Genomic DNA, 22,429 nt, shown 5'->3' on the forward strand with positions numbered 1-22,429 from the left:
CACAACCTCCCTGGGATCCTCATTTTACAGATGAAGATCCTAGGGCAAACAGGGGGCTAAGGGTCTTGACCAGGGTGACACAGAGGCTGAATTTGAACTCAGAATTATCCTAATGCTAAGTCTGGCACCCCCATATGCTGCTCCCTTTGGGTCTAAGAGCTCACGGGGGAGGGGGAAGGAGGAGGAAACCCGCCTTGCTCAGGCAGGAGAGCATCAGAATTTGGGCAATCACCCGGATGCTGGGCGTCCTACTAACGTGTCTCTTGTCCTTGGCTTTCCCAGGTGCACCAGAGGCTCTCTTCCTGGCAGCACTTGAGAGTTGTCTACTGCAGTACGGTGGTGCCCTCTGATGGTAAGTCCTGGCAAGGCCATTCAGGGTCCTTCTTGACTTTTCTCTCCTCTTGTGCAGTCTGCATTGTCCACTTCATAGATTTGCTAGGAGGCCTCAGCAACTGGTGATGGTTAGGATGAAGAGAGAAAGGTTCCATATTGATTTTGGTGGGGAGGGGGTCACAGAACCCAGCACACTCATCACCAAAAATTGAAAGACTAAAGTAAAGACAGAAGACAAATCAAAAAAGAAAGTGGCACACTAATGAAATATTCATGATGGGATAGCAAACAGCCCTTGTTGATTCTGTCCCAAGTTTTCTTTTGTTTTGGAGGGGATGGAGGAGGTAGTTACTTGTAGATCACAAGAATCCCTAGTTCCTGTTCCTTGTTGGCATAGGGATTTCATGGTTGCCATCACTTTCTCTTGCTTCTGCTACTTCTTTGTGACATTTTTCTCCATCTAGTGTTTTTTGGGGGGGAGGGGAGAGAATGAGCAGATATTTGGAGGATTAATCAGTATTATTTATTAAGCCTGTAAGGTTCATTGTCTACAGAGGTGGGAGAACATATGTGAAACCCTCCTGAAGGCTGAAGTAGATTTCCTTAGGAAATGATGGGTTGAGTTCTATGCATAGAAGTTCTATGGGCTGAGTTCAGTTCTAAGAGTTGGGATGAATTTGTCCTGAGGTACACCTTTGGGTCAATAGCACATGTTTACAATGCAATTGGTTGGTTTAACGATGAACATATTGAAGTGATCAGAACCAGAGGAATATTTTACACACCAATAGCAACATTGGGTGGTGATCAACTGTAATGGACCTGTTCACTTCAGCAGTACAATAATCAAAGACAGTTCTAAAAGACTTGTGATGGAAAACACTATCCATATCCAGAGAGGGAACTGTGGAATTTAAATGCAGACCAAAATGTACTATCTTCCATTTTTTTTAAAAAAAGTAAACACTCTTTGTGCATTCTGAGAATGCACAAATGAAGATCAGAACTGTAGCTTTACTTTTTTTAGGCATCAGCTCCTATGTGTAGTGGGAGAGATGACAGCCAGCAGAACTTCAGTCAACAAATCTGAAAGTCACGGTCCTCTGGAAAACCCACTGGTATTTATTTCTGTGGGACATCCATTTCAAGATATTTGTTAGGCAATAGAAGAGGCAAGAATGGAGGTTAGGAGAGAGGTTAGGCCTGAGATGATGATTCCATTTCTAGGAGCTGATGTGATCACCAAGTGAAATAGCATAAAGGGAAAAGAGAAGACCCAAGACAAAGCCCTGTGAGACACTGGTGGTTAACTGAAATGACCTGGATGAAGATCCAACACAAGAAAATGAGGAGTGGTCAGATAGGTGGAAGAAGAACCAAGAGGGAGTATTGTTAGAGAAACTGATTGAGAAGAGCCTGATTGCTGCTCTCAGAGGTTGCAAATGATAAGGATTGAAATAAATGGCAATTAAGAAATTAGTAACTTTGGAGAGGGCGATTTCAATTAAATGATGAGCAGAGATGTAAGAAGAATGAGAGGAAAGGAAGTAGAAGCAGCAACTGTAGATGAGGTTTTTTTGGTTTTTTAAAATTTATTTAAGGCAATGGGGTTAAGTGACTTGGCCAAGGTCACACAGCCAGATAATTATTAAGTGTCTGAAGTCAGATTTGACCTCAGGTACTCCTGACTCAGGGACTGGTGCTCTATCCACTGCGCCACCTAGCTGCCCCTGTAGATGGTTTTTTTAAAGGAGTTTAGCCACAAAATGAAGGAGAGGAAGAGATAATAACTATCAGGGTCAGATGAATAAAATGAAGGTCATTGAGGATAGGAAGATACAGACATATAAAGATAATATGGGATCACTTGTACATATAGATGGGTTAGCTTTGGAAAGAAGAACCACCTCTTCATGTGCTATAGAGGTAAAGGAAAAGGTAGTGGTAAAAAGCATCCCAGTGATGTGAGATGAGGAGGATGGGAGGAGAGAACTCTGCCAACAACCTCCATTTTTTTAATAGTGAAATATGAGGCAAATTCTCAGCTGAGAGAAGGACCCGGGGTGCTTTAAAGAGAGGTGAGAGGGAGTTAGGGAGGTCTAAAAAGGTGACCTAGGAGCAGAGAGGGCCCGAGTGAGATGATGTCACATCCATTTGTAGCAGACCCAGTTAGCACTTGTGTAGGAGCGAAGGAGGCAGGTGGAGAGAAGAATTCAAGGCTGAGGCTTAGTTGGCATGCTCAGTGATGGGATCTGAGAAGACATGATCTGGGATGAGAGGTTAAAAGTCACAGGGAAGAGAAAGAACAGGCTTTGCAATTGTAAGGCAGAGCAAAGAGGGGAACTGATTATGATCAAAATAGAGAATTTCAGAGCTGATGAACATGGAAGCGGTGCCTTGGTGGATGGCAGCACGATCAAAAGTATGAATATGTGTGTGTCCCTGCAGTGAGGTGGAAGAGTGAAGCACTAAAAGTTTGAGTGTTTAAGGAAGTATCACTTTGTGGTTGAAGCCTCCTAATTTAAGGGCTGGAGTTTCAGGTGGAGGGAAAGGCTGAGCTCCAGGTGCCTGAATGCATTGAGGAAGGAAGGAGAATGTCCCAGGGTCAATGGATGATGTCCACCAACAACTAGATGGGGTGAACAATTTGAATAGTGTGAACCTGAGGAGGAGAGGAAGTTATGAGTGAAAAGTGATAGAAAGGAGATCTAATGGTGTAGGGTCATCAGGACAGAGCTGGTCTCAGTATGGGTCTCAGAATCTTTTATCTCAGAAGATAAAAGGAGAAAGGAAAATAATTAAAAAGAAAAAAATTGTTAATATATTGGGTAAGCATACTAGTGAGGACAGTGGAAGGTGTGGTAGAGCTGGACTGGGCCATTTGCAGAGGGGAATAAGATGAGGAAGTGGGCAGTTGGGGATGGGGAATGCAATTGTACTTGAGAAAGTCAGGGGCTGAGGATCACCAAGAGTGGGGGAGTTTGAGGGAGGACAAGTAGGCTAATGGATGAATGAATGAATGAATGTTGAATAAATAATGAATGGATGAATGAATCCATGTAGAATATCAGTGACTGGTAAAGAGGTCCATTGAGGAAGACAAGTAATTAGATTGTTCACTGATGAAATCCCTTGTCATGGGGTGATAGTCAGAGAGGGAAAGAGGCTAGAAGTGGGTGACCTAGATCTGAACTGGTTAAGTTTTATTGGTATCTTTTGTGTTCCCATTGTTAGTTTCCATTGTTTTTTTTTAAATTAACCACCCTGCTTTTTTTAACCAAAGAAAGATAATTAAACATGAGATTGTAACATCTGACATCATCTGAATATTAGTCATCTATAATTTTACCATAAAGGGGATAGATGTTTCATCATCATCTCTTCATAGTAAGACTTTTTAAACTTAAAGGAGAGGACACTGCTTCTTTGTGCAATATTTGATTGCCCATATAGTTATTTAGGGAACTGTTTATATCTATCCCTATTATTTACCCATATTTAAGGTCCTCCAATAGTATGAAGCTTTTACTTAATATATAAGAAGACTATTGGATATAGTCCACTTGGGGGAAAAGTTTTTTATCTTCATAGAAATGTAAAACAATTTAAAAAATATTTTAATGCCATTGTTGGTTCTGAAGTATCCAATATGTAAATATTGCCAGGTTTCAGGAATGAGAGGGAAGAAAAAATACTGACCATACAATGGTTTGAAATAATTAAAGGTTAGACAGTCTGAGTTTAGGTACTGACTCTGCTTCTGACTGCCTTTGTGACCTTGGATAAGTCACCTGATTTCTGGAAATAATGTTTCTTTCAGCTTTCAATCCTTAGTCTTACAAGGCAGAAATAAAAGCCATTTTATTTCTATTGGAATACTACTGGAGGACCAAGAAACGATACTGATGGATTTGGATTCAAACCAGATTAATGGAGAAGCATTGAAGGTTTTCAGGTAGAGTAGAAGTCATGCTTTACAAAAATGACCCAAGCAACATTGTTGGAGTTGTAAGGGGAGGAACTTGAATGTTAAAATAATTTAAGAGACATTTAAATGGGTATGCCAGTTGAGGTAGGTTGACATCCTGAACTAGGATATTGCCACTGGAAATGGGAAGAGGGAGGATATCTGTCTGAAAAATTATCTAGATAGAAACCATGGTTTTTTAGTATGGTGAATAAGAGAATGAGGGAGCCATTAAGAGAAATAAGGAGAAAGAACTTATGGAGAAGCAAATGATAAGCTTGGTTTTGGACTATGAGAGTACTTTAAACTAGAGCTGTTTGTTGCCATTCATTCCTAAACTTGGGATTATTTTGTCTTCTTGAGTGTCTATGAGTTTTTATGTCTCACTATAAAAAACATTTCCATAGGTGACAGATTTTTGTTTTTAAAAAATTGTATTTGTCCAAGGACCAGCCAAGATAATGCAGGATGGGCTCATCACTAAGTTGGCTATAGACTGATTGATTTTTTTCAGCTACAGCAACTCATGAAATTACAGTTTATTGTGATATTTATGATACAATCCACATCTGTAGAGAGAGTATTTTCATTGATGAAATCTCATATCTTTGAAATGTTAAAACCAAATGATAAAGGAAAAGAAACCCAACCAAACAGCTAGCTAATATGACTCTCACTTAAAATCTGTATTGTGTGTGTGTGTGTGTGGGTGTGGGTGTGGGTGTGGGTGTGGGTGTACTCTGTTATCTGGCTCTCTTGTCATCCTATATGCTTTTATATCCATATTTTGATTTAGCTTCAACTAGAAACTATTTCAGTAATTGATAAACCCAAGGAATTTTTTGTATGATTGGTTGCACATTAGGAAAGAGATTACATTAGAATAAAATTTGGGGAGAATAAGGAAGCCTGAAAATTTGACTCAATAGTACAGTATTCTATTGAAGAATTGATGATAAATGGTCATATGTAGAAGACTTGTTTGGCCAGACCATAGACTATGAGAAGTGAGTAATGTGTAATCAGTCTGGAAAAGGAGATTGGGGAGAACTTGAAATCAAACATAGATGTCTGTATCCATTCTAAAGGCAATAAGAAGTTATTGGATCTTCATCAGCAGGGGACATGGTGAGACCTTCAGGAATATCACATTGGCAGCTCTGTGGAATATAGGTTGGAGAGAGGATAGACTCAAGGCAGAAAAACCAGTTAGGATACTGTGAAGTCACCAGGTGAGAGAAGATGAGGGTCTGAAGTGGGGTGGTGGTTATGTGAAGAGAGAGAAGGCAGGTGTGAGAGGTATTCTGGAGGTAGAATTGACAAGGCTAGGTTTGGGGAGTGAGGTATCAGAAATTGTGCAGAGTCTGAACTTGGGTGACTGCAGAATGGTAGTACCTTCTACAAAAAGAGTTAAGTAAAGAATGACTTTTAGGAGAAGATTCATTTTGGATGTGTTGAATTTGAAATGCATACAGGATATTCAGTTGGAAATGCCCAAGAAGAAATTGGTGATGGAGGATAGGAACTCATAAGTGAATATGGGAGTCCTTCCTATAAAGACATTCAGTAAATAATTGTTGAATGACTAAATTCTCAATTGGCAGTCTGGCTTGGAAGAGTGGCATCCCTGGGGATTCTCAGCAACAAAAGTATAATCGTACCATGTCTCCCTTATTATGAAAGTAAATACAGGCATCTGATCCAGCACCTCTAATATTCTGCTTAATTAAATCCAGGGGTCTGAATGAGAACAAGAATACCACTTATAGATACAAGGATTTCCTGAGAGATACTCTTATTCTTTGTATACGTTGTGTCAGTTTGGCCTTACATTGTCTTGTCTTTAGAATAATCTGCAGTTTAAGATAAAAGGAAGTATTCATTAAAATAATACCTGTGCCTATGTGATGATAATAGCTATTTTGTAATATGAGGGAGAGATAAGTTTTAATCAATCATGATTTAGAGTGGTCTTTCATGCCTCTTTATTGTTTATTTATATATTTTTTTTCTATCAGATGTGACAGTGGTTTACCAAAATGGCTTACCTGTGATATCAGTGAGGCTGCCATCCCGGCGTGAGCGCTGCCAGTTCACACTTAAACCCATTTCAGATTCCGTTGGTGTATTTCTACGACAGCTGCAGGAGGAAGATAGGGGTATTGACCGAGTAGCCATCTATTCACCAGGTATCGTCCCACTTCGATAACTGTGAACTCTCACTTGAATAAATAAGCTAATTGAAGTTGCCATTTTTATTTCAACTTTGCTTATTCAATACCATTAACACTTACGGAAAGAGATCAATCTCTGATGCCTTCAGAACTCACAGGGATGTCTCAGAAGATTACTGGTCTAGGGGCAGCTAGGTTGTGCAGTGGATAGAGCACTGAGCCTGGAATCAGGAGTTCAAATCTGGCCTCAGACACTTAATAATTACCTAGCTGTGTGGTCTTGGGCAAGCCACTTAACCCTATTTACCCTGCAAAAACCTTAAAAAAAAAGAAGAAAGATGACTGGTTTATTTTATCACCAGTTCACACATGCTTATAGCTGGTAAAAGACCATACTTTTCCAAGGATAGACAGTCACTGTTTAATTGCTTGAAATCTTTTAATGTAATATTTAGATGCAGAATTAATTATTCCAGTAATAATTATTGGACCTTCCATTTTGGGAGAATAAACTCTTAAGAATTATTTTTTAGATCTAAGGTCTTTGCACTAAAGGGAAAAAAGTAGGGAAATAACATACTAGCTTGAAAACTATATTCATGATGTTGGAGCAAGTAGCAGCAGAACTATCCTCACTTCTTCACAGCTACTCCAGTAAGGATGAAAAATAAAAGGGAATGGATCAAGATATCAGCAAGAAATTCAAGGAGAAGCAAAGTAAGTGCCCATATCTATGCAAAGAGACAACCTGTGGGCATCAGGAAAGTGGTCCTGGTAGAAGAGGCCAGATCAAGAGTTGGCCAAGGTCTCTTGTGGCCTGCAGTTCTGTCACTGGCCTCAAACCAGGGCTAGAGAGGGCAGTCATCAGATCATTCCCTGGATTGGTCTGGTTCTAGTCACTGGATAGACCTTGAAGTCCTTGAAAAATATAGATCTGGACCAACAGAGGTTTTCCATTCTTTCCAGAAGGTCATAGAGCTTGGCCTCTTGAAAAGACAAGAAGACAGACTGAAAAATTAGGTTAACATAAGAAAACACCGATAGTAAGGTCATAGAACAAGGAGCAAGATACAAACTTCTACAAACCTCAAAGAGGAAAGGATCTCCACACCATCGATAAGCAATGTGTCAAGGAAAATGACAAGATTTGACACAAGCTATATTGGAACTTCTGGCACAAATGAAGAAATTTTGAAATGATCCTTTAAATTAAATGAGAGCTTTATAAGGAGTAAGGAACCAGAAGGAGCACTAATAGCTTAATGCAGATTGTGCAAAACCTTTCTCAGATAACAAACTCCTTGAAAATCAGATTGGACCAGACAGATCAATGATTCTATGAAATTAAAGAAACACTAGAACAAAATGAAAAAGCTGAAATAATATCAGAAAATGTAAAATATCTACTTATCAAAAACAACTGACATGGAAAACAGGTCAGTAAGAAATTATCTAAGAATCTTCAGACTAGTTGAAAACCTTCACTATTAAAAAAGAAGCCTAAATATCAAATTTCAAGAAAAAAATAGATTAAAAACCAGACTTATTAAAAAGGAAAATGAAATTCAGTAGCCACCTCCTGAAAGAAACACAAAATAATTACTCCCAGAAGAATCATAGCCATAGTCAGAATTTCCAAGTCAAATTAAAAATAATCTAAGCAATCCAAAAAATAATTCAGGTATCAAAGAGTCATAGTCATTATTATACAAGACCTGGAAACTACCACTATAAAGGAGAAGAAAACAGTATTCCAGAAGACAAAAAAAAAAGATTTTAAAACTTATAACAAAGAATAATTTACTCAGCAAAGCTGAATATAATCTTATGATAAAAAGAAAACACAGAACTTTAATGAAAGGACTTCCAAATATTTCTGATAAAGAATACAAAAACCAAATAAATATTTTTAAATATAAACATAGGAGTCAAGAGAAACATTTCAGCAAGTGGAAGGGATTTGTGTCAAAATGTTTATAGGCTAACAAGAGAGAATAAGTATCCTTTCAGAATCCTAATATATTCAGGGGTTCTAGGGGAATAAATATGACATTTAGAACAGGTTTGTTCTAAAGGGAAGAAAAAAGAAATCCATCAAGGAAGAAAAGGAGGGACAGGTTAAAAAGGAACCTTATTTTCATCTGATCTGGACAAAGAATGGAATCAGCATATATAGATTTTGGCAAATAACTACACTAACTTCAGCAGGGAAACATGAGAACAAGGAAAGGGAGGTTGGGATTAAGAAGGAATGTAGATTCAGAGAGATATTAGTAATAAAGAAAAAACATTTTCAGAGGGAATCTGGTCAGAAAAATCACATGAAGGAGGGAATAAAAGGAAAGAAAAAAATGGTAAGAAATTGTGATTAGAGACTAGACGAGGAAAAGAAAATAGGAATAATAAAATGGAAACAAAACATATCAAATATAGCTAACTGGTACAGAGCACAGTCCTGTCTCACCACCTCTTCTTTATAAAAAGACTACCAAAGGAAAAATATAATCATTAGGATAAAAGAAAATCCTCGATTAATAGTCATATCTATGAACATGGATAGGGTCAAGTAACTCAGAATGGTAGGAGAACCCATTGTTTACACAAAACACACTTGCAACAACAGGAATGACACTATTAAAAAAGAACTAGAGTAAAATTGATTATTTTTAGTTAAGGAGTTTTTTGCCTGCAGTTCACATGGAGGAAGAAAAATTTAAATCTTTATATTCACTAATCTTTAATTGAAACCTTGCATTTCCTTCAATTACTAAGAAATATTATTGTGAAAAGGGATCCATATACTTTGCCAAGACTTCTTATCCATGACTGGGATCTGCAATGAAAAAAGTTAGCCCATGCTTAAGTAAATTCTACAAAGCAATGGTAGCAATCATGATCTCAGACAAGGCAACCAAAGAAATAGACTTAAACAGATAAACAGGAAAATCTCATTATTTTTATAGACATTATAGGCAGTAAACTAGATGTGCTGGATGACATAGTATTTAAACACTTAAAAGAAAAGGTAAACAATTTGCAAAAAAGGAATAGTGAAATTATAATAGACAATGTAATTCTCTTAGATCTAGATAAATCTAATCAAAATCTAAGATATTAAGCTCTGAATTATTATTTTAGGAAAATGAGATATATCTCTAGTGATTATTGATGAGGAAAGAAAGGCATAGACACATTTATTTAAAGTCCAGAAGTGAGGTAATTCATTTCACCAGAATGGGAAGAGATGCTGTAAAGACAGAAATTATAAGATTTGGGAACAGATCCATATATGTGGATTGAGAAAGTGAGACATGGCATCTGGTTTGTAAGCTTGAAGGAAGGACATTCAGAAGAGTTTAGGATTTGGGGGAAATGGAATGAGTTCTCTTTTGAACATGCTGAATTTGAGTTCTGGTTCAGAATATTGAATAGGTAGTTGGTGATGTGAGGCAAAGTCAGGAGAGAGATTTAAGGAGATGGGAGAATCATCTGCATGGAGATAATACTTTAACCTATGGGAGATGATAAGATCACCAAGTAGATAGTATAGAAAGCGAAAAACAAAAATCCCAAAAGCTAGACACTCCACAGTTAATGGGTTTGACATGGATAAAGAACCAGTAAAAGTGCTGAGAAGAACTGTCAGACAGGGAGGAAAGGAATTAAGAGAGAGCATCAAAAGAAAGAGGTAAAGAACCCATATGCTAGTAGCATAAAAACTAGAAATTGAAGGGGGGGTGCCCATCAATTGAGGAATGACTAAACAAATATATATATATATATATATATATATATATAATGGAATCATATTGTGATAAAAGAAATGAAAGGAATAATTTCACAGAAACTTGGAAAGAATTGTAAGATATAGAGTGAAATAAGAAGAACTAAGTAATTTATTCACTGAAAACAAACATAATTAAGAAAAACAACTTTGAAAGATATAAGATATCTGTTCAGCGCAATGACCAACCATCATCCAAAAACCAGTGATGAAGCATGCTTCCTACCTCTTATCAGAAGGATGATTTATTCAGGATGAAGAATGATGAGGACATGGACACTGCAGGAATTTGTTTTATTTGGATATGCATATGTTATAAAGTTTTTTTTCTTTTTACCCCAGTTGAAGAGGAATAAGGAGGGAAAGTAAATAGTTTTCAATTTTTTTAAGTTAGACTTTTTAAAAAAATTCCCTCTACCAAGAAAAAATGCCTCACATAACTATTTTGAATTGTTGTATGCCAACAAAACTGACAGTTTAACTGGATGAATATCTACAAAAAATATAAAACAACTACTTTAATAGAACAAGAATTAGAATATTTAAATAATCATAACCCAGAAAAAAATCCCCAGTACCAGATGGATTTACAAATTATTTCTATCAGACATTCAAAGAATGATTCCAATATCGCCTTTGATGTTTGCCAAGCCAGGGAAATAAAGGACTTTATTAAATTCCTTCTGTAATACAAATATGGTCTAAACCAGGGAAAGTCAAAATGGAGAAAGAAAAGTATGGCACAAAAGTATAGCATAATTATTAGCTACAGCAACATATTAAAAGAAGATCATGCAGTATAACCAGATTGGATTTATACCAGGAATGCAGGACTGGTTCAATATCTAAGGAAAGCTAAAACATAATAGCTCTAGTAATTAAAAAAACAATATAAATCACATAATTATATCAATAAATCCAGAAGAGGGAAACATTTAACAAGATTAAGGATTCATATCTGTTTAAAACAAAGCCATTAAAATCAGAAGAATAAAAGGATCATTACATAATTTGATATATAGTGTATTATATTTAAAATTATCAATGTAGCAAAAAAACAGAAACAGTACTAAAACCACAACCCAGAACTATAAATTTAGGAACCAAAGAGGGTTTGTTGAGTTCCCCAGCAAGGGAGATCCACTTACAGGAGCAAAAGGACAAATCTTATAGGTTCAGTTTAGGTAGGAGGTGAACTGGATATGGATTGGGCAGGACAGTTGCTGTTTTAATAACAGGAAAGGCTTCTTTTCAAGCTAGGTGTCCTTGCTGTTCTGTCAGTAAGGAAGGTTGAAAGGGAAGGGAATTGGTAGCATTGCAATACAACTAGAGATAGAGGACCTGCAGAAAAATGGAGCTTTCTCATCTACCCACAGTAACTAAAACTAGGAGCCAGTATTATATGTAATAGTGATAAAATAGATTCTTATCCATTACAATTATGGCTGAAGTAGGGATATACATTAACCACCATTGGTATCTGACATAATGTTAAAAATTTGAGCTAAAAAAGTAAAATGAATTGAGGGAATAAGAACAGTCAAAGAAGAGCAAAAATTTTTGGATTTGCATATATGATGATCTATATGGAGTACCTTAGATTAATTGAAACAATAACTTTAGCAAAGAAACAGGTTATAAAATAAAGTTACACAAATCATGTCTTTCTAAATGTTACCAACAAAGAAATAAAAAGTCAAATTCTATTCAAAATAACTATAGAATATATTTTACATTTAAGAGTTGACCTGTCAAAAGCATATAGGAAGCTCCCTGAATATATATACAAAATACCTAATAAAAATAAAAGTAGCATTAACTAGGTGGAGAGATATTTATTGCTTATGGTTGAGATGTGCCACCATAAAACAAATGACTGTATTACCTCAATGGACTGTGCCATACTAAACAAACTACCAAAGAATAACTTTAGAGAGTTGGACAAAATTGCAATAAAATTCATCTAAAACAACAAATGGTTGATATCCCCAAGTGAAATGTTTAAAAAACACCACCAACATATGACAGAAGGAAACTTAATGACACTTTATCTCAAACAATACTACAAAGCAGAAATTATCAAAATTATTTTATACTAACAAAAAATATTGAAATTGACCACTAAAAGCAGATTAGGTATATAACATGCAAAATCAAATGAGTGTAGTAATTGGCAAATACATATATGTACTTATATATCCATATATACACACATACATGCTTAAAAAATAATCTGACAGAAATTAGGTTAGATCAAAATTATACCATATTACACTTTACTTGATATATAGCTTAAATATAAATATAAAAAGTCATTTATAGTCAAGGAGCATGGAAGAAAATACCTTTCTCAGTTATGGATGGCAGGAAAACTCTGACCAAACAAAGAATAGGAAGGATCATAAAAAATGAAAGGGACCATTTTGATTAATCATAGGGAAATATATTTTAACAAACAAAACCAATTTAGCTAACATTAGAAGCAAAATAACTAATTGGAAAAAATATTTGCAACATGCTCCTCTAATAAAAGTCTTGTTTCCAAGCTACATAAGGAATTGATTTAAATACATAAGAATGACAGTCATTCCCTAATAAATAAATGATCAGGGGGTGGCTAGGTGGCGCAGTGGATAGAGCACCAGCCCTGAAGTCAGGAGTACCTGAGTTCAAATCTGGCCTCAAACACTTAATAATTACCTAGCTGTGTGGCCTTGGGCAAGCTACTTAACCCCATTGCCTTGCAGAATCTAAAAATAAATAAATTGATAGATAGATAAATGATCAAAGAATATAAAGTTATCTAAGAAATAAATTCAAGCTATCAGTAGCTAGGTAAAAATGCTCCAAATCACTAATAACAAAAATGTAAATTAAAATAACTGTTATTCTACTATACACCTAATAGATTATCAAAAATATCGCTAAATAAAGAAATGTATAATTGTTGGAGGGACCCTCAGAAAACAGATACACTGGTAAATCAGTGAATTAGTCCACTTAGTCTGGAAAGCATATGAGAATTATGTTGCCAAAGTCACTAAACTTTGTCATACCTTTTGACATAATAATATCACATATCCCAGCAAAGAATAGGAAACCCAAAAAAAAAAAAAAAAGGGAAGGTTGCCCATCAATTGGGGAATGGCTGAAAAAATAAGGTATATAAAATGAATGTTATTGTCTGTCAGAAATGACAAAGAGAAAGGGATGATTTTGGTGAAACGTGGAAAAATGCAGAGTGAAATGAACAGAGCCATATGAAAATCTATACATTAACAATGACACTGTAGAGGCAATGTTTAAATTCTTCAGATGTCTGGTCTTTGTAATGACCAATCATTGACTATGAAGGACAGATGATGAAGCATACCCACCTCTGGACCGAAAGGTGATGGACTCGAGGTTCCAAATGAAACATCCATGGCAAATGTGTTGATTTGTTTCTCTTGACCTTGCTTATTTGGGACAAGTACCATGGTTTTTCTTTGTAATGTGGGAGATGGGGAAAGAGGCTGGTGCTACTGTTTCCAAGAGGGGGAAAAAAAGAGAGGAAAAAGGATCCTTGAAGCCTTTTTTAAAGACAAAGGAGAAAAGGGTGTTCAGACAGACAAGCAGGACAGCTGCAAAAGTAACATATTTTCTAACTACATGTAAAGATAGTTTTCAGCATTCATTTTTTGCAAGATTTTGAAGTTCACATTTTTCTAGTACTCCCCCTTTCCTCCCCCTTCCCATGATTGCGAGCAATGATATAGGTTTTATATGTATATGTGTGTGTATATATATATATACACACACATATACATATATATAATATATATTTTTAAACAAATCAAGCAATGCATTGTAGACATTGGCCTCAACATGTACTCTTTGACCCAATGACCCTGAACTCCTGGATAATCTATCTCTCAGTTCTGGGCAATCTCTCTGGCTGTCCTCCATACCTGGAAAGCTCTTCCTCCTTTGCCCCCATGACTGACTTCTCTGGTTTCCTTTGAGATCAAGTAAAATTCTATCTTTACTGGAAGTCTTCCCCAATCCCTCTTAATTTTAGTACCTTCTTTGGATTAATTATTTCCCATTTCTCCAGTGTATAGTTTGCTTTGTGTATTCTGGATGAACTGTTTCCCCCATTAAATTGTAAGCTTCTCTTTTTGTATCACCCAGCCCTTAGGGGCAGGAACATAGAAGGCTCAATAAATATTGATTGATTGATAACTATCTTTCTGTTATATTTCACATATAGGAGTATTTTCTCTTTTTTTGTATCTAAATTAAGAATTTTTTAAAAATTTAAAAGAAAAATTCATAAAAGACATAAAACTTTTAGGCATGGATTTTTAAAAATGTAATTAATTTTAAAATAGCCTTAAACAGGGCAGCTAGATGGTGCAGTGCATAGAGCACTGGCCCTGGAGTCAGGAGACCTGAGTTCAAATGCAGATTCAGACACTTAATAATTACCTAGCTGTGTGACCTTGGGCAAGTTACTTAACACCATTGCCTTGCAAAAAAAATCAAAAAATCAAAAATAAAATAAAATAGCTTTAAACATCTTGAGAAAAAAAGTAACCATCAGAACTACAAATTTTCTTTTTAAAGCACTACCCTCACTTCAATGTATTAAGAATAATGAGGCAATTTGGGTTATTCCATTAGATCCAGCCTGAACCTTTACAGAATAATTAATATTCATGATGATTCATAAGTGTACAAGTGATTAATATATAAAGGTCTTCTGTGCAAATAACCTCCATCATAAACATTCAAGAAAATGGAAAATCTATATGGATTTTTACTCCTATATTCTGAGCCTTATGCTGGCCAGTAATCTTATTACCCTTGGACCACAAGGACATATATATATATAGCCCCTGATGTTCTTCCAAATTAAAACCAAGTGAATTCAGCAGAGGGGCCAGGTTTTGTTTTTGTTTATTTTTTCTTACTTCACTTCTCTGTTTGATCTTTAAATCATTTCAACAAACATTAAGTGCATACTGTGGGCAGTGTATAATGCAACTCTTCAGTTTTCCATTGTCTTCATCTTTACATTTATTATGATATAAGAACTATAAATACTTTGTACTTGAATAAATAGTGCTGCCTGTTGGCAAGAGGTAATAGGCATTAGTATTTATGAAATTCAGAATGGGGTAAAGTCATTTTTACAATTAAAATAATTGAGCCTTATGCCTAACTTGATTTGGAAGATCTCTGTGCAACTAGTTTTATTTTAATTTCTTACAGATGGTGTTCGTATCTCCTCCTCAACAGGGATAGACCTCTTGCTCCTTGATGACTTCAAACTGGTCATTAATGATACGTCATATAATGTTCATCCACCAAAGAGAAGTAAATAGCTCTTTTGTAGGATTGGGGAACATATGGGAGAGGTATTTTTGAAAATATTATTTCATATAAGGAAGTTTCATGGAAAACCTTAAGAAACAGACTATTTTAAAAATTGAGTAATTTTTACCTGATTTTAGAATGTAATTCATTTTGAGAATTTGTGTCATCCCTGTTCCTAGTAGGATGCTCGTTCTGAAGTTTATATCAGTTTATACTTATTTAGCCAACACCTAAATACAGTAACACATTTCATTCATTTATCATTTATTCTGGATGAGCTGTCTTGCACAAGTGAATATCCCAGATAACCTAAGACTCATTACATTCCAGTACTTCTTAAACACCTTAGATGAAAATCTTCCTAAATGACTTTATATGTTCCATTACTTTCTGGTTTTCTTACAGTGGTGTGCCCCTGCCTTATCCCTAGGCAAATCTTACAAAAAATATAAAAAGAGAGAAGGTATAAGTATCTGATTATAACATTAGAAAGTTAACTAAGATAGATGCTTGGAAATGATTGAATGAAAATAGAAAAGAATTATATATATTTATCAGCTGTGTATGACACCTATATTAAAAACTGACATCATTCTAGAGCATAGAAACTTTCTAAATAATGAAGAAAAATATTTCAACTCTGTGCTATATTCCCTATTCTTGAATCTCTTTCCTGCTTCTCCTATTGCCATTCATGCCTTACCAAATCTCATTTCTTTGTTACTATAATCTACTGTCTTCACTTCCATTTAATTTACATGCTACTGAATGGAGCTAGAGGAAGTCATAATATTGAAATTCAGCTGTTCTCATGGTAGCAAGGCAATCTTACTTACTCCTTCAATTGATTTTCTTTCCTTTTCACCCCAGCAGCTTTTCCATATCTTCCCGTGCCTACTATAGCATATATTTTCCATCTTCCCCTAGCTGAGGATATCTCTTTATACTTTACCAAATAATTGAAGCAACTTGCTAAGTGCCCCCCCTTCTCATTTTGCCACTCTCTGACATCATCTGACACCAACTTCTTCACCCTATTAGAATTCAGGTATTCCTCACTCCAGACCCAGAACTCTATCCACTACACCACTGAGTTGGAGTTGAACATAGCACTTCCTTTCTCTGAAGCCAGATCTCATGTTTTTGAATCCAATGGACCACATTGCATTACATATATATCATGCATAATTTCTTAGAAAAGAGTCATAAAATGCCAGTATGCCAAGGACCAAATAATATCAAGAAGGAATAAAATCTATTATATCATAAACAGTAAAAAAAATCTACTGATTACAAAAGTAAAGTCATTTAATAAGTTGCTTATACAGATTTGTAAATACAAAAATTAAAATGAAATTTAAAAGAATAAAAATAAAATGATAGGATGTTCAATCAAATCAGTCCCAGATTTATTTTTAAAATTGTTTTACTACATTTTGTTTATACATTACCTACAAATCCCTCCCAGAGAATCCTCCTTTTTAACAAAGAATAAAGCAAATCAGATCAACAAAGCTAGCCAATTCATCATCCAAGTCAGATATTATATGCAACATTCTTATACCCACCTAGTCCCTCACTTATCTATTTAAACAAGTTATTGAAGCAGATAAATGGAAAATAGAGTAAACACTCTGCCACCACCTCCAGTCCATCACTGTTTCCTAAGGAAGTTTAATCCCTATAAGGCAGTTGCCACAGAGAAGAGTTCATAGGAGCTAGAAACTGTCTTCAGCACCAAATACTTGATCTCCTGGTCAAGAAAGATCAGCTAAGGACAGTTTCAACTTAGAATATGAATTCATTTGTGAAATTTTGGGGAGGAAAATGATGAATGATTATAAAATAAAACAATGGGGAGAAAAGCAAGTATATTGCATTCCAATGAATGAATATATCCTTTAGGTATTTAAGAATTGGACTAGAAGAAGGACCACAAAAAAATGCAAAGCACAACATGATTCATCATAGGTCCTTGGGATACAAGACTGGTCATTTCATTGATTAGAATTCTTAAGTCTTTCAAACTTATTTTTCTTTTGAGATTGTTGTTATGGTTTACCCTATTCTAGTTCTGGTTCACTCTATTTCCCTTGTCCATATTCCCAGTCCATATTTCCCATTATTCTCTGAAAACATCTTTTTCATGATTCATAAATATTCTATTCCTTCACATGGCACCCTTGTTCAGACATTGCTAAGTGATTTGCACTCCTTAATTTTCAAGTCTCTACTATTTATTTATTCTCCCTCCAACAGTAGTCTGCATTTTATTTTTTTCCTGTCCTTATCTTTTTTTTGATGGATTTCATGTATCTGAATATCATAATTTCCCTGTGTGTGTGTGTGTGTGTGTGTGAGTATGTGTGTATATGTTCAATCCTCTATCCTCTATCCATTTCAAGTAAAAATGAAATTTGGTGATCCAAACACCACACTTCTTCCAAGCTTTGCATACTCTTCTCATGGATGTCAATTATGAGGAATAACAAGTTGCACTTCCATCTTCCTCTTTTGTCCACTTCCTCTTGCCCTTTGAAGACATTAAGATTCCAAAGAGTAATTTGTTTCTTTTCCCTCATTAGAACATTTGTCCTTCATCACTGTGTTAGCTCTTCTAATGCCTTAAAGAAACTTCCAGGTTTCTCTGGAGTGTAATGTTTGCATTTTAAAGTTCTTACTCAATCCTGGTTTTTTCATCTGGAGTGCTTCAAAAGTCTTCTATTCCCTTAAAGGTTCATTTTTCTCTGCTCAGCTTTATAGACAAAGTATTCTTCATTGTGATGCCATATTCTTTGTCTTTTGGAATGCTGTAGTCCAAGTTCTCCTCTCATTTATAGCAGTCATTTTTTTTTTTTTGCTATTCATGGAATCATTGATTTCTTTTTACTCTATTCCAGCTTTTAGGGAATTCATTATTTGGGTAAGATTTAGCACTTTCACTTCTAAGCCATTCATTTTCTTCCCAATTCTTTCTTCCAGAACTTTTCTTTCATTTTTAAGTCTCTTGCTTCATTTCTCCCATGTATTCATGCAGTTCTTGTGGAAAATCCATTTTTTCCTCTTTAAGTCTCTACTGGCAGTTGCTGTAGAGTTTTTTCTTCTTCCAAATTGGATTTTTGTGTATCTCTGGATGTTAGAATCATTTATGACTGTATTGGTAGCCATGCTAATCTATATAACTTTAATTCCTAAAATGAGGCATTCTGCCCTCTGTTCTGCTTTGGTTGGATGCTTGTTCTCAATCTATATCACCTAGGTACCTCAATTGACCTCCCTCTCCTAGGATAACAACCTCCTAAACGTTCAGAGCACTGATTCTTCAGCCTCTCTATGACTTCTTAGGACAAAATACTAGAGACTTTGAAATCTTCTCAGTATATCACATTTTCAATTCCAAAATTTAATGAAAAGTATAGCAATTACAAGATTATATTATACTTCTTGCTTGTTGATTTTTTTTAAAAACAAGAATTTGATTCTGTAGTGCAAAATGCAGGCTTAAAGACTTCTCCAACAAAGTGTCTCCCATGCATGTGCTATACAGGATTGCTTGAAAGATGAAACAACAAAATAATTTTGTTTGGATCTGCTGATTAATGTCAAGAAAGACATTACATTAGGAGATGTGTGTTTGCTAAAGGTGTTCACAGCTTTTATTGGGAGAATCCAGCACAGAACCCAAATGAAAAAAACAGTTCCCGTCTGATAAGACCCTCCAGATATTCCTAGTTGCAGATGACATTGTGCTTATATCTTTAAGTCCTGGGCCACTATATAGTCTCTAAATAAGATCCCAAAAGATTCTGAAGATTCTGCCTAATTATCCACACAGGGGGAAAAAACCACACAAAACCATTCTATTCAGATTAAACATGCAGTTGGATGGGCAGCCTCAGAGCTGCTCCATCATCTCATATGCTTTGGTTAGACAATGAACTGGGATTAGAACTGAGCAGAAGAAAGATGAGTCATTTTACTTTGGGGAAATTATGTTTTGCTTTTAATAAACTCAAGGTTCTCCTTGTAAGAGAGGTCCGTTTTTTTAAGCATCAGTAGTCTTTGGATAGTGGGTGATCTGTGGCTGTAAGTCATACAGTTGCATAAGGATTAAAGTTGTAGATCACCCAAAGGGAAACAGAGATGTACATGGCTGGCATGAGAACTAGCTGTGAAAAGTCAGCAGGAGGCCAAAGGAAGGGATGGAAGAGGGTTGTCTCACTACAGAAAGAGAGAGGCTGACCATGCATAAAGAGCAGGAATCACAGACAACTCCCTAGCTCCCTTGGTGTCTACTGCACATCACAAGAAGTAGGGGCCTGGGCAGGTCTTTGGGTGGATGCTCTGTAGACAGAATTTGTAGAGGAGGGGATAAGCCACAGAAAAAGTGGCTGGGAAAAGATCTGACCAGCTTAAGGAAGTATCAGGTCCTGGCTTAGAAATACACACACACACACACACACTCTCTCTCTCTCTCTCTCTCTCTCTCTCTCTCTCTCCTTGAAGTAAAACTCCATAGGAAGATAGGATTCCTGAGAGTTGAAGCACAGGGTCCAATAGAATGAAGGCCAGTTTTACTGGAAGACAGTGGACAGTTAGAACACTTGTGGAAAGTACATAATAACTTCTGCTATTGTTTTGTTAATAGTACACCCTTCAACACCTTATGGATTTGCAGTTGCATCAGAGGTTTATCCCTCAATCAAAACAGATTTCAGTCTCTTTACCTATATCTTAGACAATGGCTAAAAAATTTGCTGCTCCAGTGGTCAGTCTGAACCTTGGCCAGACTGATGCACACATATTGTTGGATTTTAACTTATTTAATAGGTCCATGAATTTGTTGGTTCTATATCATATTCCATATGGCACTAGGACTTGCACCCCAGCCATGCTTTCTATCAGATTCATATTCATGTCTTTCTCTAAATTCTCTGTAGAAGCACCCAACGTGCTCAAGGCCTTCTTCTGGTTCTTTTAATATTTTATAGGTACCCAAACCCAATCCCTTTACATAATTTCCTCTCAGAAGGTCCACACAAAGGACCTGAGTGTTATTGAGGAATAAAAAAAAATGTATTGTTCTGAGAAGGCTTATTATTGTTCACATTATTTTTAGTAAACAGTTTAACTGGGACTCATTTGACTGCTGAGCATACCTACAGCAGATATTACTGCCAAAAACTTTGAAATACTCAATTGTGAATTCATCTGCTGGAACCTAACAGAAAATGTACACCCAGTCAGAGCTGTCCATTTCTTTGTTTGACACAGTGAATTTTAAGATGAAAAGCTGGTGTTGTACTATGAACCTACTTCTTTCTAATCCCTACCCTAGAGATGCAGAAATAACCATTTTAATTTAATTTAATTTTTTTGGTGGGGGGAGAAATAGCCCATTTTAGGTGAAGATGTACTCAGAAACATTCCACCCCTTGCTTTCAGACCTCCTAGGCCATGAAAATGCAGCCACGCTGAATGATGTGAAGACGTTGGTGCAGCAGCTCTACACCACACTGTGCATCGAACAGCACCAGCTGAGTAAAGAAAAGGAACTTGTAGAAAGATTAGAAGCTCTCAAGGAGCAGCTCGCTCCCCTGGAAAAGGTGAATGTCCCAATGCTGCCCATCTTTTATGAACGTATGCCTTCCAACAGTGGAATGTTGTTGTCAGCTCCTCCCCGACGTGGACTCCTCTAGGGCAGTGGTCAAGATATCTAAAGCCTAGGGAAGGCTGGCAAGGGAACTGAGAACTGATGATAAAAGCTCAACAGAATGAGTCTGGCTAGATCACTCTTAATTTAGGGCTGGAAAAAAGCCGAGGAAGAAGAACTCTGCAAAGGAGTGGGAGTTTTGTTGTTTTGTTTTGTTGTGTTTTGTTTTGTTTTGTTTTGGGAGAGGTAACTGCACATAGGGCAGTGGGCTTGGTGTCAGTTCAGATCCTACCTCAGGGGACCCTGCCTGGTCACATCATTGTCCAAATCTCTGATCCTCTAACTTTAGCCAATTTATCTGTGTTTATGATAGACACTTTCCCAAGTACTCTACACTAAGAATTTTGTGGTCATAGAAATGTCAAGAGATGAGAAATTTAAAAGGGAATTTTCTAACAACAAAATGCTTTTTATAACACAGAACAATCTTTAGTGTGTCCCTTTAAGGGTTGGAGAGCTGCAGCCTCTTAATATTTAAAAGGGTCTTTAAAGTAACTTGCAGCCTGAACAAATGACCAGTCTGAGTAATTCTAGCTTAATTCCTTTACTAACAAAAATAACATGTTGCTAGAACACTTTATAGAGAGCTGAAGAGGGATCCCAGAAGCTCTGCCCTATAGCTTTTTAGGAATAAAACATAAAACACAACAACTGGACTAACAAAATGATACTGGTTACTCCCAATTTTTAAGGTGTGATGACACCCAGGAAGAACTGTAAACACAATACTGAAATACAGACTATGGTTACTAGAATTGAGAGTGGGGGGGGGGGCAGCTAGGTGGTGTAGTGGATAAAGCACCGGCCCTGGAATCAGGAGTACCTGGGTTCAAATCCGGTCTCAGACACTTAATAATTACGTAGCTGTGTGGTCTTGGGCAAGCCACTTAACCCCATTTGCCTTGCAAAAACCTTAAAAAAAAAAAAGAATTGAGAGTGACTTGTGCCCTGATCAAGAATCTAGTCACCTGGGTGATCATAGAGCAGGTTTCACTTGGAAGAATAATTTGATTCTTTATCAAAATGCTATTTAACTGGTGGTGCAGTGAATAGAGCACCAGAGTAGGGAGGACCTGGGTTCAAATCCAGCCTCAGAC

At 36.3% G+C, this 22,429-nt stretch overlaps 1 protein-coding gene across 1 annotated transcript in view; it reads left to right on the forward strand.

Moving 5' to 3' along the window:
* Positions 1-22,429, forward strand: part of MCU (mitochondrial calcium uniporter) — a 165,909-nt gene that overhangs the window by 129,906 nt on the left and 13,574 nt on the right. Inside the window, exons 2-5 of the mRNA XM_074232802.1 lie at positions 283-352; positions 6,319-6,489; positions 15,515-15,619; positions 21,065-21,225. Of these exons, the coding sequence (XP_074088903.1) occupies positions 283-352; positions 6,319-6,489; positions 15,515-15,619; positions 21,065-21,225 (507 nt within the window). The remainder of the gene's footprint in view (positions 1-282; positions 353-6,318; positions 6,490-15,514; positions 15,620-21,064; positions 21,226-22,429) is intronic.

This window comes from Macrotis lagotis, chromosome 4 (genome assembly GCF_037893015.1).
Source record: "Macrotis lagotis isolate mMagLag1 chromosome 4, bilby.v1.9.chrom.fasta, whole genome shotgun sequence".
In the NCBI taxonomy this organism is placed as follows: Eukaryota; Metazoa; Chordata; class Mammalia; order Peramelemorphia; family Peramelidae; genus Macrotis; species Macrotis lagotis.